The 13,546-nt window shown below is 46.0% G+C and overlaps 1 protein-coding gene across 4 annotated transcripts in view; it reads right to left on the bottom strand.

Annotated features, from left to right (window-relative positions):
- Nucleotides 1–13,546, bottom strand: part of stxbp5l (syntaxin binding protein 5L) — a 234,287-nt gene that overhangs the window by 44,826 nt on the left and 175,915 nt on the right. For 2 of the 4 annotated variants that reach the window (XM_045704491.2, XM_014164005.3), the window contains exons 12-20: nt 13,388–13,535; nt 13,185–13,252; nt 12,804–12,844; nt 10,797–11,011; nt 10,449–10,600; nt 9,982–10,107; nt 8,086–8,237; nt 4,936–5,004; nt 3,176–3,241 (exon numbers count right to left, since the gene is read on the bottom strand). In XM_045704491.2, the coding sequence (XP_045560447.1) occupies nt 3,176–3,241; nt 4,936–5,004; nt 8,086–8,237; nt 9,982–10,107; nt 10,449–10,600; nt 10,797–11,011; nt 12,804–12,844; nt 13,185–13,252; nt 13,388–13,535 (1,037 nt within the window). The remainder of the gene's footprint in view (nt 1–3,175; nt 3,242–4,935; nt 5,005–8,085; nt 8,238–9,981; nt 10,108–10,448; nt 10,601–10,796; nt 11,012–12,803; nt 12,845–13,184; nt 13,253–13,387; nt 13,536–13,546) is intronic. The other 2 variants (XM_082967014.1, XM_014164007.3) reach the window with 1 other exon arrangement.

Here is a 13,546-nt window from a genome sequence, read left to right as displayed (position 1 = left end):
TTCCAACTTCCTAGTTCCCAGGTGTTTTGAACGCGGCATCAGATTGTAACTAAGGTACCTCAGGGTTGCCAGCTCAGATTCCCCTTTCCTGGTTTATTATTTATTTTTTTTAGCTTAGAAACTTCTCCTGTGTTTGCCCCCATTTATTGATAAATCCTACATAATAGTAATATTTCCTGCATCATCTCCCCTGATGATATCTTCCCCCATTTCTACCCCCCATAGACTTGAAAACCCTCCACAAATTAAATGAACCCCCCCCCCACAAAGCCCCCATAAAATTATTTCATCCATATCTGGCAACCCTGTTTAGCTTTCACATTACAGTTAGGCTAGGCAGTAGGCTTGTATTTGGGGTGATGCTCTGTGAGAATATAACATTTTATTTTGCTTTGTGATTTGTCAAAAACTGTAAACGACTTGTCAAGTCATGTGCTACGGTTCTTGTATACACTGTAACAAGTACATCGAAGATTTGCAATATGCTGAAAAGTTGCCAAACTAAGTTCATATTTTTCAGGCAATGAGCACAGCCATCTCTGACTTAGACGTTGTGTAACGTCCGTTGTTGGAATGAGACCAAGGCGCAGCGTGGGTTGGGTTCATCATACTTTAATATAAACGGTGAACCAGCAAAAACCAAAACAAGAAGCAACACAATGAACGAACAGTTTCGCAGGCTTCTCACAGCAATGCAAAAACAACTTCCCACAAAAGACAGGTGGAAAAAGGGCTACCTAAGTACGGCTCCCAATCAGAGACAACGATAGACAGCTGTCCCTGATTGAGAACCATACCAGGCCAAAAACCAAAGAAATACAAAACATAGATAGGGAACATAGAATGCCCACCCCAACTCACGCCCTGACCAAACCAAAATAGACATAAAAAGGAACTCTAAGGTCAGGGCGTGACAGTACCCCCCCCCAAGGTGCGGACTCCGGCCGCAAAACCTAAACCTATAGGGGAGGGTCCGGGTGGGCATCTATCCGCGGTGGCGGCTCAGGGGCGGGACGCAGACCCCGCTCCACCACTGGCTCACCCCACTTTGGTGGCGCCTCTAGAGCGGGGTCCCTCGCCGCCGACCCCGGACTGGGGACCCTCGCAGCGGGCCCCGGACTGGAGGGCGACTCTGGGAGCTCCGGACTGGCGGGCGGCTCTGGCGGCTCCGGACTGGTGGGCGGCTCTGGCGGCTCCGGACTGGCGGGCGGCTCCGGACTGGCGGGACTTGCAGTAGGCCTGGCTCTGGGAGCAGGCACAGGATTCACCAGGCTGGGGAGACATGCAGGAGGCCTGGCTCTGGGAGCAGGCACAGGATAGACCGGATCTCGAAGACGTACTGGAGGTCTGGAGCGCACAGCCTGCACAACCCGTCCTGGCTGGGTTGTAACTGTAGCCCTGCACGGGCGGAGTGCTGACACAGGGCGAACTGGGCTGTGCTGAGGACTGATGGCTGCCGTGCATAGAGCAGGCGCAGGGTAGCCTGGGCCTAGGAGACGCACTGGTGGCCAGATGTGCTGCGCAGGCATACTCCTTCCTGGCTGGATGCCCACTCTAGCACGGCACTAGCTGGGGGCTGGTATCGACCGCACCGGACTGTGCGTGCGGATAGGCGAGACCGTGCGCACTTCAGCATAGCACGGTGCTCTCCACGCCAAACGCTCCCCATAATAAGCACGAGGAGTTGGCTCAGGTCTATTGTCTGACTTAGCCAATCTCCCCGTCTGCCCCCCCCCCACATTTTTTTGGGGGGGCTGCCTCTCAGCCTCCTCTTGCCGTGCCAGCCGATCCTCCCAGAAACGCCGTTCTGCCTTCGCTGCCTCTATCTCCTCCGGCGGGCGACAATATTCTCCCGCTTGTCTCCAGGGTCCCTGTCCGTCCAGAATCTCTTCCCAAGTCCATGACTCTAGATAGCTCCTCTCCAGCTCCTTACCCCGCTGCTTTGTCTTCTTGTGGTGTGAAGTTCTGTAACGTCCGTTGTTGGAATGAGACCAAGGCGCAGCGTGGGTTGGGTTCATCATACTTTAATATAAACGGTGAACCAGCAAAAACCAAAACAAGAAGCAACACAATGAACGAACAGTTTCGCAGGCTTCTCACAGCAATGCAAAAACAACTTCCCACAAAAGACAGGTGGAAAAAGGGGCTGCCTAAGTATGGCTCCCAATCAGAGACAACGATAGACAGCTGTCCCTGATTGAGAACCATACCAGGCCAAAAACCAAAGAAATACAAAATATAGATAGGGAACATAGAATGCCCATCCCAACTCACGCCCTGACCAAACCAAAATAGAGACATAAAAAGGAACTCTAAGGTCAGGGCGTGACACGTTGTTAATTTGCGTCTTATAGTGAATGGCATTCTGGGATTAGGGAGTTTCCGCTTGTCAAACATAAAGAAACATGGCTGCCGTCATAAAGAATTTAGCTGCTGTTAGCTTAGCTGTTAGGTTGCTAACTTGTGTTTTCTTTTTTTTGTCAGCTCCACCTGTTATTTAGACTGGTTTATGGAACGAGTTTGGTTGTGGATGCGGTTCATCTGATGCTTGGATGATGAAGGTCACATTTATCTTTTACAATAAAAGGTGAAATTGAGGAATAAAGTTATGAAGACCATTTATTTCCCATCAGTATAAAACATTGTTTAGATGCTTTTCAGACAACAATGCTGTTTAGAGGCGTTTGTTGCATCATACGTTCTGTTGCTACTGTCCCAATCACATATTTGCGTTGCGATGCTGCAGGGACCACTGAACAATGATCACAAATATGTGATCGTACGCGTCAAAGGGTTAAATGTGCTGATAATGTTCCAAAGGAATGCAACTATCCTGCACCATTCCAAGAAAGTTGTGGCAAGGTTAACCATAGAATGCTAAATAACCACGCTCTCACCGAGCTCTAAGAAACATATGGTTCGTTATGTGCTTGCTGGGAACACTTTAACAAGTATCCTCCAGGGTGATATGTTAATACAGTTACCATTCACTTCAAGTTAAAGCGATGCCCCAAAGGTAAAGTGTCCGTACCCCAGTGACAGGTACAGAGTCCATACCCCAAGGCTAGGTTCTTGCTGAAACCGACCGGTATCCCAGTACGACCTTCAGCTTTGATCAGATGTAACAATCCTGTGAAGTGAGTTGGGTGGAGAGAGTGTGTGTGTGTGGCGTTACCTGAGGTGGGTGACTTGCTTCTCTCCATGTCCATGGATACCTGGTTATCGGAGAGTTCTGTAAGGCCTGTCGCAGCCAATCAGATTCCAACAGGAGGAAGAGGAGGAGAAGGATGTGGGATAAAGAGAGACTCTTCAGTCATGGTCATATAAAGAAAGCATGGTGATATAACAGACAGTTGACAGTGCCTTAACAGCATCTGTTGCCATGGAGATACAACATACAGTTATCAGTAGCATAACGTTGTCTGTTGCTGAGGCGGACCACTCTGATCCTGACGCAACACACAAGATTCAGGAAGTTTTCCCATATACATGATGATCATTTATACCACAGCATTGTTTAATACTGGATTCTGATTGGCTAGAAGGGCATTCTCTGGCGTACGTCAATTTCAGATATATAGAAATTGGACACCTCTGAAGTAGTCCCATCTTTCGTTTCTTTAATTATACCATGGTCTACAGAGGCAACAAATCTCAATATAGCTATAGCTAAAAGTTCAAAGTGAATAATTTTCGTCTTGTGTTGAAGCTCAGGATCAGCTTAGTTCACTATCAGCATGTATGGCAATGAACACCACATGATATGAGGCCTGCACTGCAGAGTTTGGCTGAGTATTCAGCCTGAGGCCTGTAATGTCAACGCATCAGATATTAACCCAACTCAATCATTTTCATTGTTTGCTCTTCAATGAATCACATTGATTTTATAAAGCCATTTTTACATCAGCACTTGTCACAAAGTACTTTACAGATACCCAGCCTATAACCCCAAAGAGCAAGCAATGCAGAGGCAGATGCACAGCGGCTAGGAAAAACTCCTTATAATGCAGGAACCTAGGAAGAATCTTAGAGAGGAACCAGGCTTAGAGGGGTGGGCCTACATTGCCCTATGATTGATATCGGAACGTTAAAGTAATGACAAATGTATTAAAACATACTGTATGCAGCACAAGCCTCATTCAAACAGATACACACGAAAAATAAAGAGACAAAGACCTTGTCGCAGTGTGACCAAGTTGATCTTAAATCTAATGAAACCAAAAATCTCATGTCAAATCTAAACTTTAGTCTTTTACCGAAACATTAAGTTAAATGTCTTGAAATTCTGAAAAATTGCACTGTTCTAACTGAGTAACTGTGCTGGGACAAAACTCAGCTCCAATGTTTCAATACATTTTTGACTCTGATCAACTATAGGGAAACAAAAGCCTGAAATGTTTAATTTGAAGTAATTCATCAAATGAATGCTTGGTTCTTGAAGTTGTGACATAAAACAAAGTCAACTTTGATTAAGTGTCTCAAATAATTTATTAAATAAAGATTTTTTTTTTTTTACTCAGCTATGAAAAGTCCACATAGTAGTTATATGATGTCTGGATATCTATGTCATGATTGAAAGTTTACTCACGCAAATCTCTGTGCTGCATCTACAATGTATACAGCGTCTTGGCTTTTTGACATTTAGTCACTTCATAAAAGGGGACCCTTGGCAAAAGGACATACTATATTGACATAACTGGAATATGATTAAATAATTCATAGGTTTTGATAAAGCACTGGCATTTGATTCAATAACGGCTGTGCCACTGGGATTTGTTTCAGAGCTGTTTCAGCAACAATCAATGTCATTCCAATCATCTCTCTAGTACGTCCCCGTGCCATAATCCTCTTGCTTCTCTGTTCCCTTGGTCCCTTCTTCCCTTGTCCCCTTGTCTCCCTCCCCAGTCTCCTTGCCTTGAGGATGGCCTGACTTACTCTGATAGGACGTACGGATCCTTTTCTTTGAATCTGAATAAAAGTGAGACAGGCCACGCATGCAAAAGTCTGCAGGCAGGCCCACATGCCCACACCAGCAGCCACAGTCACCAAAAGGGAGGGATGAGGAGGAGGGAGAGAGAGAAGAACACAAAAGGCCCAGAGTGAAAAATAAAGTGAAGGCAAGCAGCAACACAGTTAGTGTAAAGGAGAACAGAGCAACCCAGGTTCCAACCCCAAACAGTAACTGATCCTACTTATCCCAAAATGAAAAAGCATTGTACAGGAATAGACAGAAACCTAGTAGTATGGGGGAAAATAAGGACAAACCCAGTCCACCTTCCCAATGTCCAATTAGCATTACTTGTGCAACTTGCTGATTGGGCAAAGTTGATGTACAATTGTATTTCTGGAAAAGCATTGTTTATCAATTGGAATTGAGTGTAAGAAAAGTGCAATACCGCAATAAAACCAACACTAAAACGTCTACTTATGTGAGATGAAAACATATATAGTCCGATTCACATAGATATGTGGTAGGGACAACAGCTAAAGGACAACATACTCAGTTTTTACATGTTTTGATTTTTTAACCTTTATTTAAATAGGCAGATAAGCAACGTGAACAGAGTTAAGCTGGCCATTACCGAAAAGGAGAAAAGTAGCAACTTCAGGGGCGAGAGCATCCCTTTCTACCTCTCTCTTTTCTCTCTTCTAAAAGAGACTGATTGATCTGACTGAGGCTACCCTGGGAGACTTCACTGAAGCAGAGAAGGCGATGTGAATAGTCCCGTCGCTCTATAAAAGCGCTTGCGAAATACCAAAGGAAAGAAGGACTCAAAGCCCAGAGTCATCCTCCTCCTACCTCTACCGCTGCCAAACAAAGTCCTGAATACATGGAAGGCTTCTTCAGGTTTACTTGTGGGAGTTTTTACAAGATAAAAAACCTTTCCGAGATCGCGAGGAGGGTTTAAAACGTACATTAAACTGTCCTTCAGAAAATAATACAAAGGTTATGCCTCCGAAGTTATTCTCAACCTTTTCTCTACTTTTAAGTTCTTGTGGGTTTCCCTTAGAAAATGGACAGACAGCGAGAGCACTGCATGTGTGTTTGTCTGTGGGCCTGCAGGCATGTGCATACGCATGTGTGTGTAGTGGGAGGGTGGAGGGGGCTAGGAGGAGTGATGTAGTCACAGGGTGTACCAGCACCAGTCCAGATTAGTAGTACTCAGAAGGGTGTCAGTCTCAGGAAAGCTTCTGTGACTCTTATCTTAGAGTAGTGCTCAAGCCGGACTAACAGAAAGAATCACAACATGCACATGATGCCACCGCAGAATGCAGCCTGTCACATGCACCTCACGTGGCTGTTTGTGAACAGTTGTGTGTGTTTTTTATGTTGCATATGTACTGTATGTATGTATCTCTGTACTGTAGGGACACAGAGAGGTTAGGAAAAGATACAGGAACGAGAAAGAATGGACAGATGAGATAAGATAGAGAGACAGAATTGGAGACTAAGGTCGTAACGGATGCAAAAGAAAAGGTGAGAGAGAGAGCGACAGACAGAGACAAAGAGAGAGAGAATTGTTGATACAGTGCATTCGGAAAGTATTCAGACCCCTTGACCTTTTACACATTTTGTTACGTTACATAAGTATTCAGACCCTTTACTCAATACTTTGTTGAAGCACCTTTGGCAGCGATTACAGCCTTGAGACTTCTTGGGTATGATGCTACAAGCCTCCCATTCTTCTCTGCAGATCCTCTCAAGCTCTGTCAGGTTGGATGGGGAGCATCGCTACACAGCTATTTTCAGGTCCCTCCAGAGATGTTCGATCGAGTTCAAGTCTGGGCTCTGGCTGGCCCACTCAAGGACATTCAGAGACTTTCTCGAAGCCATTCCTGCGTTGTCTTGACTGTGTGCTTAGGGTTGTTGTCCTGTTGGAAGGTGAACCTTCTCACCAGTCTGAGGTCCTGAGTGCTCTGGAGCATGTTTTCATCAAGGATCTCTCTGTACTTTGCTCCGTTCATCTTTCCCTCGATCCTGACTAGTCTTCCAGTCCCTGCCGCTGAAAAACATCCCCACAGCATGACGCTACCACCATCATGCTTCACCGTAAGGATGGTGCCAGGTTTCCTCCAGATGTGATGCTTGGCATTCAGGCCAAAGAGATCAATCTTGGTTTCATCAGACCAGAGAATCTTGTTTCTCATGGTCTGAGAGTCCTTTAGGTGCCTTTTGGCAAACTCCAAGCGGGCTGTCATGTGCCTTTTACTGAGGAGTGGCTTCTGTCTGGCCACTCTACCATAAAGGCCTGATTGGTGGAGTGCTGCAGAGATGGTTGTCCTTCTGGAAAGTTCTCCCATCTCCACAGAGGAACTCTGGAGCTCTGTCAGAGTGACCATTGGGTTCTTGGTCACGTCCCTGACCAAGGCCCTTCTCTCCAATTGCTCAGTTTGGCCGGGCAGACAGATTCTAGGAAGAGTCTTAGTGATTCCAAACTTCTTCCATTTAAGAATGATGGAGGCCACTGTGTTCTTGGGGACCTTCAAAGCTGCAAAAATATTTTGGTACCCTTCCCCAGGTCTGTGCCTCAACACAATCCTGTCTCGGAGCTCTACTGATAATTCCTTCAACCTCATGGCTTGGTTTTTGCTATGACATGCACTTTCAACTGTGGGACCTTATCTAGACAGGTGTCTGCCTTTCCAAATCACGTCCAATCAATTGAATTTACCACAGGTGGACTCCAATCAAGTTGTAGAAACATCTCAAGAATGATCAATGGAAACAGGATGCCCCTGAGCTCAATTTCGAGTCTCATAGCAAAGGGTCTGAATACTTAAGTTAAGTAAATATTCTGTTTTTTTTATACATCTGCAAACATTTCTAAAATCCTGTTTTGCTTCATCATTATGGGGTATTGTGTGTAGATTGACGAGAAAAAATATATATTTTATCCATTTTAGAACAAGGCAGTAAGGTAAAAGATGTTGAAAAAGACAAGGGGCCTGAATGCTTTGCGAATGCACTGTATGTGCAAACATACCAATACATGTGTTTATGTTAATGTGCATATGAGTTTGTATGTATGTGTGTGTGTGTGTGTGTGTGTGTGGGTGGAACACGGGGTGTGGGTGTTCCCCTACCTGAGGTGGACTGTCTGTTCTTACGTGGAGAGCGTGTGAGTCGTTGGTAGGGGTCCGCGGCTCCATACAGGTCCAGCGTGCCCATACACATCAGGATCGTCTTCTGAAGGAAGTCCACCACCGTGAGACCATTACAGTTCCCAAACGCTAGGCTGAGACACACACACACACACACACACACACGAGAAGAGAGTGAGAACCAGCCACTACCTAGTTAGTGTGAAACTGAAGGGAGAAAACGGATAGAGAAACCTGAGGTTCGAAACCCATAACCTGAAGAATAATTCCTATCTATAGTATAATACAATTTACCAGAAACTCGTCTGTTCAGGAAACACATAGGTAATCACATATGAGGCATCTTTTCCCATACATATGTAACCGATGTAAAATGGCTTATTTAGATTTATTTTGAGATCACAGAATCAGAGATTACGTCAGGGATTTTTACACATGGAATCACTGAAAATTGAAAGTGGTTTCCCCCACAATTTCCTGTATTGTGGCAACAACATCCCTGTGTACTGAGAAGCATGATGACCAGCATACAAATACTACATTGCCAATCAACAGCATGCCTGAAATACTGTAGGAAGACTTATATTAATCATTTGGCGGGTGCTTATATTTGGCCTATTTCACACATGTACAAGTGTGTATAAATACACATGTGGATTGGATATCTTCTTTTTGCATATCCCAACTCAGAGAGTGGGGTCACGGCCAGGCTCTGCCATTATCAAAGGGGACCCTGGAGCAATTAGGTGCCTTGCTCAAGGGCACATAGCCAGATATTTCACCTTGTTGGGGCAGGGACTCAAACCAGCAACCTTTCGGTTAAAGACCCAATGTTCTAATGGCTAGACTACCTGTCATTCCAGTTCCAGAAAACAACTTCAGCATGCGACCAACATTCCAATGTCCACACTAGAACCAACATCACTTAGAATCCAGCTCAATATATTGCTTCTTCATACCACTGTAACATATCCCCAGTGTGTGTGTGTTGAGTGTAGGCCTATAAGCGCCTGGAGAAGACACACAGAAGAGATGACTCAAACACACTTTAAAATGTTAATAGCTTCTCAGGGGTAAGGTTAGTGACCTTTTCTGTGTATTCCCCCAGTAATGTAGACTTTTTTTTTTAAAGAGCTGCGAATTTATCGGCTTTTTCTACCAACTCTGCCATTCAGAACAGAAGTTTGTAAATGGCCTTCAGGCTGTCTATTGATTAACTGCAGAGAAAGAGCAAACAAAGATTCTCTCCTCTGTCAAAGCAGGTTATTTTCCCAGCAAACTATACAAGCTGCATTTTCTACCTTTTAATCATGTTTTACTGATTACCGTTTCCCTCTGCTACACTTGAATCATAGATGGATGTTATGGAAAATGTATCAGGGTGAAGCAGAAAAATAACATTCATTTCATGCTGTGTATTTAGGCGTATACTTTATTCCATTTATTAGAAAATAGTAGCTGGGCTGATGAATAAAACAGTGTTTTGCTTGAGAGGTGGAAAATGAGAAGGATATGATGTGAATCACTTTGAAGACAAAGGACGCCTGACAACAATCAAGAAGCGCAGCTCAGACAGAGACAGAGACAAAGAGGGAGAGAGGAGGTAAGAGAGAGGGAAATACGAGGAGATGGAGAGAGTGAGGGGGGTGAAAAAAAAGACGGATTGTGTGAAACAGATAGACAGAGAGAAAGAAAGAAAGACAGAGAGCGATAGAGGGAAAGGGAAGGAGGGAACATGAAAAAGCAGGGAACAGACATGGAGCGGAGGGGAGAGATGAAGTGAGAGCTGGAGAAAGAGAGTGAGAGATGGATGGTGTGAGCGTGGAAGTGAAAGGTAGTTAGGGTACAGAGACACATAGAGAGTACAGGGTCACTCACAGGCCGTAGGCAGAGTTGATGTCCAGGCTGGTGATCTGCTGGGGGGGCTCTCCATCCACCCACTGCAGCTGCACCACCAACTCAGCCTGGTACCCCGGGGGCATCCGCACTGGACGATTCTTCACCCTGACATACAGAGCAGGAAGGGGAGGGAGAGGGTGGAGGGAAAGGGGGAGGGAGAAGGGTAGAGAGGGAGAGGTAGAGATAGAGAGAGAGAAAGAGAGAGCGACGGAGAGGGAAAGTGAGAGACAGTTGATGGAGATTGTTAAGAGCGAGGGAGGTTGAGAGTTGGAAGGAAAAAGGGAGAGATTGTATGTGTGATACATATCGATTCGCTCTTTCTGACGCTGTTGTTCAATATATCTTCTGCATTTTCATAGGAACTCGGCGTAAATCGGGTTTTTCCATCACAGCGACACCTTTGGCGCCGGCGGAGCCTGTTGAGGTGTCTGACAGGAGTGACTCACTTGAGGCAGGGGAGGCTGTCCTGTGTGCCACTGCCAGGGCTACCGGGCGGCTGGGGGGAGTGGGAGCTGGGGTCCGAGAAACACGGGTTGTTCTCTGCCTCTGACGGGGAAATGACGTCCTCCGAATCAAACTGCAGACGCACCTCTAGTGACTGTCAAGCACATGCACACACACATAGATGCAGAGATTTGCTAGGACTGATATAGCAAGCATACTCACTGGCATACCTCACTAAACAAGTAAACTAACCCTCAAGCCTTTCATACGTTAACATCAGGTGTTCTGGTGGTAAAACTAATGTGGAAGGACTTGGGAAGCGGGTTTGGAAACTTCTCTCATCCACTCACCACTATCTGCGTGTTGGCGTCGTGTTTGCTGAACCGGTAGAGGATGACGTGGGCAGAAATGCCCACCACACAGAAGAGACGGCTATGTGGGCACCAGCTGACCATCTGAACGGCGTAGGGGTCCTCCTCTACCAGCTCGCCCGCCCGACCGTCTCCCGCCTTGGGCTTCTCAAACACCTTGGACGTCTTCAGCTTGTACAGCATCTGCAGTGTAACTGGTCACACAAGACAGGAAGGTATATAGAATGCAATCCAAATGGCACACTATTCCCTTTGTAGTGCCCTACTTTTGACCAGGACCTAAAGGGAATAGGGTTTACAGTATATGTAAAAATCCAAATAACTTTGCAGATCTTCATTGTAAAGGGTTTAAACACTATTTCCCATGCTTGTTCAATGAACCATAAACAAGTAATGAACATACACCTGTGGAATGGTCGTTATGACACTAACAGCTTACAGACGGTAGGCAATTAAGGTCACAGTTATGAAAACTTAGGACACTAAAGAGGCCTTTCTACTGACTCTGAAAAACACCAAAAGAAAGATGCCCAGGGTCCCTGCTCATCTGCGTGAACATGCCTTAGGCATGCTGCAAGGAGGCATGAGGACTGCAGATGTGGCCAGGGCAATAAATTGCAATGTCTGTAAGGTGAGACGCCTAAGACAGCGCTACAGGGAGACAGGACGGACAGCTGATCGTCCTCGCAGTGGCAGACCACGTGTAACAACACCTGCACAGGATCGGTACATCCGAAAATCACACCTGCGGGACAGGTACATGATGACAACAACCCACCGTCACTGGACCAGACAGGACTGGCAAAAAGTGCTCTTCTCTGATGAGTCGTGGTTTTGCTCACCAGGGGTGATGGTCGGATTCGCGTTTATCGTCGAAGGAATGAGCGTTACACCAAGGCCTGTACTCTGGAGTGGGATCAATTTGGAGGTGGAGGGTCCGTCATGGTCTGGGGCGGTGTGTTACAGCATCATCGGACTGAGCTTGTTGTCATTGCAACAATCTCAACGCTGTGCGTTACAGGGAAGACATCCTCCTCCCTCATGTGGTACCCTTCCTGTAGGCTCATCCTGACATGACCCTCCAGCATAACAATGCCACCAGCCATACTGCTCGTTCTGTGCGTGATTTCCTGCAAGACAGGAATGTCAGTGTTCTGCCATGGCCAGCGAAGAGCCCGGATCTCAATCCCATTGAGCACGTCTGGGACCAGTTGGATCGGAGGGTGAGTGCTAGGGCCATTCCCCCCAGAAATATCCGGGAACTTGCAGGTCCCTTGGTGGAAGAGTGGGGTAACATCTCACAGCAAGAACTGGCAAATCTGGTGCAGTCCATGAGGAGATGCATTGCAGTACTTAATGCAGCTAATGGCCACACCAGATACTGACTGTTACTTTTAATTTTGACCCCCCCTTTGTTCAAGGACACATTATTCCATTTGTGATAGTCACATGTCTGTGGCACTTGTTCAGTTTCTGTCTCAGTTGTTGAATCTTGTTATCTTCATACAAATATTTACACATGTTAAGTTTGCTGAAAATAAACGCAGTTGACAGTGAGAGGACGTTTGTTTTTTTGCTGAGTTTATAAATGCATGAATTTAGTTATTATGGGGCGACAGGTAGCCTAGCGGTAATAGCATTGGGCCATTCCTGCGCTGACTAGGTGAAAAATCTGCCGATCTGCCCTTGAGCAAGGCACTTAACCCTAATTGCGCCAGGGTCGCTGTCAATAATGGCTGATCCCTGGCCGTGACCCCGCTCTCCGAGGGTGTCTCAGGGGTGTCGGAAAGGCAAACAAAAATACATTTCCACTTCACACCACACACTTGTACAGGTTACGCCTACGTGAAACAGGACAAATGTAAGCACCGCCTACTTGACTTTACCTGCAATGCTATTACCACCACGTTATGTAATCGTACACGACAAGCGTTAGAGAATATTGCCAACATTCAACGTAAGAAAGGGTGGAGAGAGAGAACTTACTAGCAGAGGCGTCCCAAAACTTTACGGTTCCGTCTGCGTGTCTGCACAAAGGGTAAAAGACAGGGAAAGAGGTAAAGAGCACAGTCTATTTCTAAAACTGGAGCAGAATTAGACATTCCCACTCTAATGCTTCTACCGATGATAAACACCAGAGGAGCAGAGGAAACCTTTACTACATCCTGTCCGAATAAATAGAACCAGTGACTCAATGTTCTTTCACACCCACTGGGAACAGACGTCAATTCTACGTGTATTCCACATTGGTTCGAGGTCATTTCATTGAAATGACGTGGAAACAACGTTGATACAGCAAGTGTGTGCCCAGTGGCCAAGCTTTCAAAAAAAGTCTCCCATCCAACGGTAGGGAACCCACTGACTTACCCTGTGACGATGATCTCTGGGTATGTCTGTGAACCTAGTGTCCATGTGCCACCACTCACTGGCCACTCCTGTCATCAATTAAACAGGTGGTCATGGATTGTAAGAAACAGCAGGTCATGAACTGAAAAATGCAGGACGTAATTGACTTTTTTGTTGTTGCTTTAGCCATCTTGTCATTGTCTGACCTATGACCTGTAGCGTACCTTGTGGCTGTAGCCAGTCTTCTTCTGCTTGGCCCCTATGGAGTAGAGGATGGGGATGATGTCAGGAGGGCATTCAGCGAAGTAAGCCGTACAGGTGACAGGAGACTCGTGGATGTCCATTGGGTAGGGGTTCTCAAAGATGGGGAAGCTGCAAAAGGG

Source organism: Salmo salar, chromosome 21 (genome assembly GCF_965601325.2).
Source record: "Salmo salar chromosome 21, fSalSal1, whole genome shotgun sequence".
In the NCBI taxonomy this organism is placed as follows: domain Eukaryota; kingdom Metazoa; phylum Chordata; class Actinopteri; order Salmoniformes; family Salmonidae; genus Salmo; species Salmo salar.
This window is presented reverse-complemented; position numbering and strand designations above follow the sequence as displayed.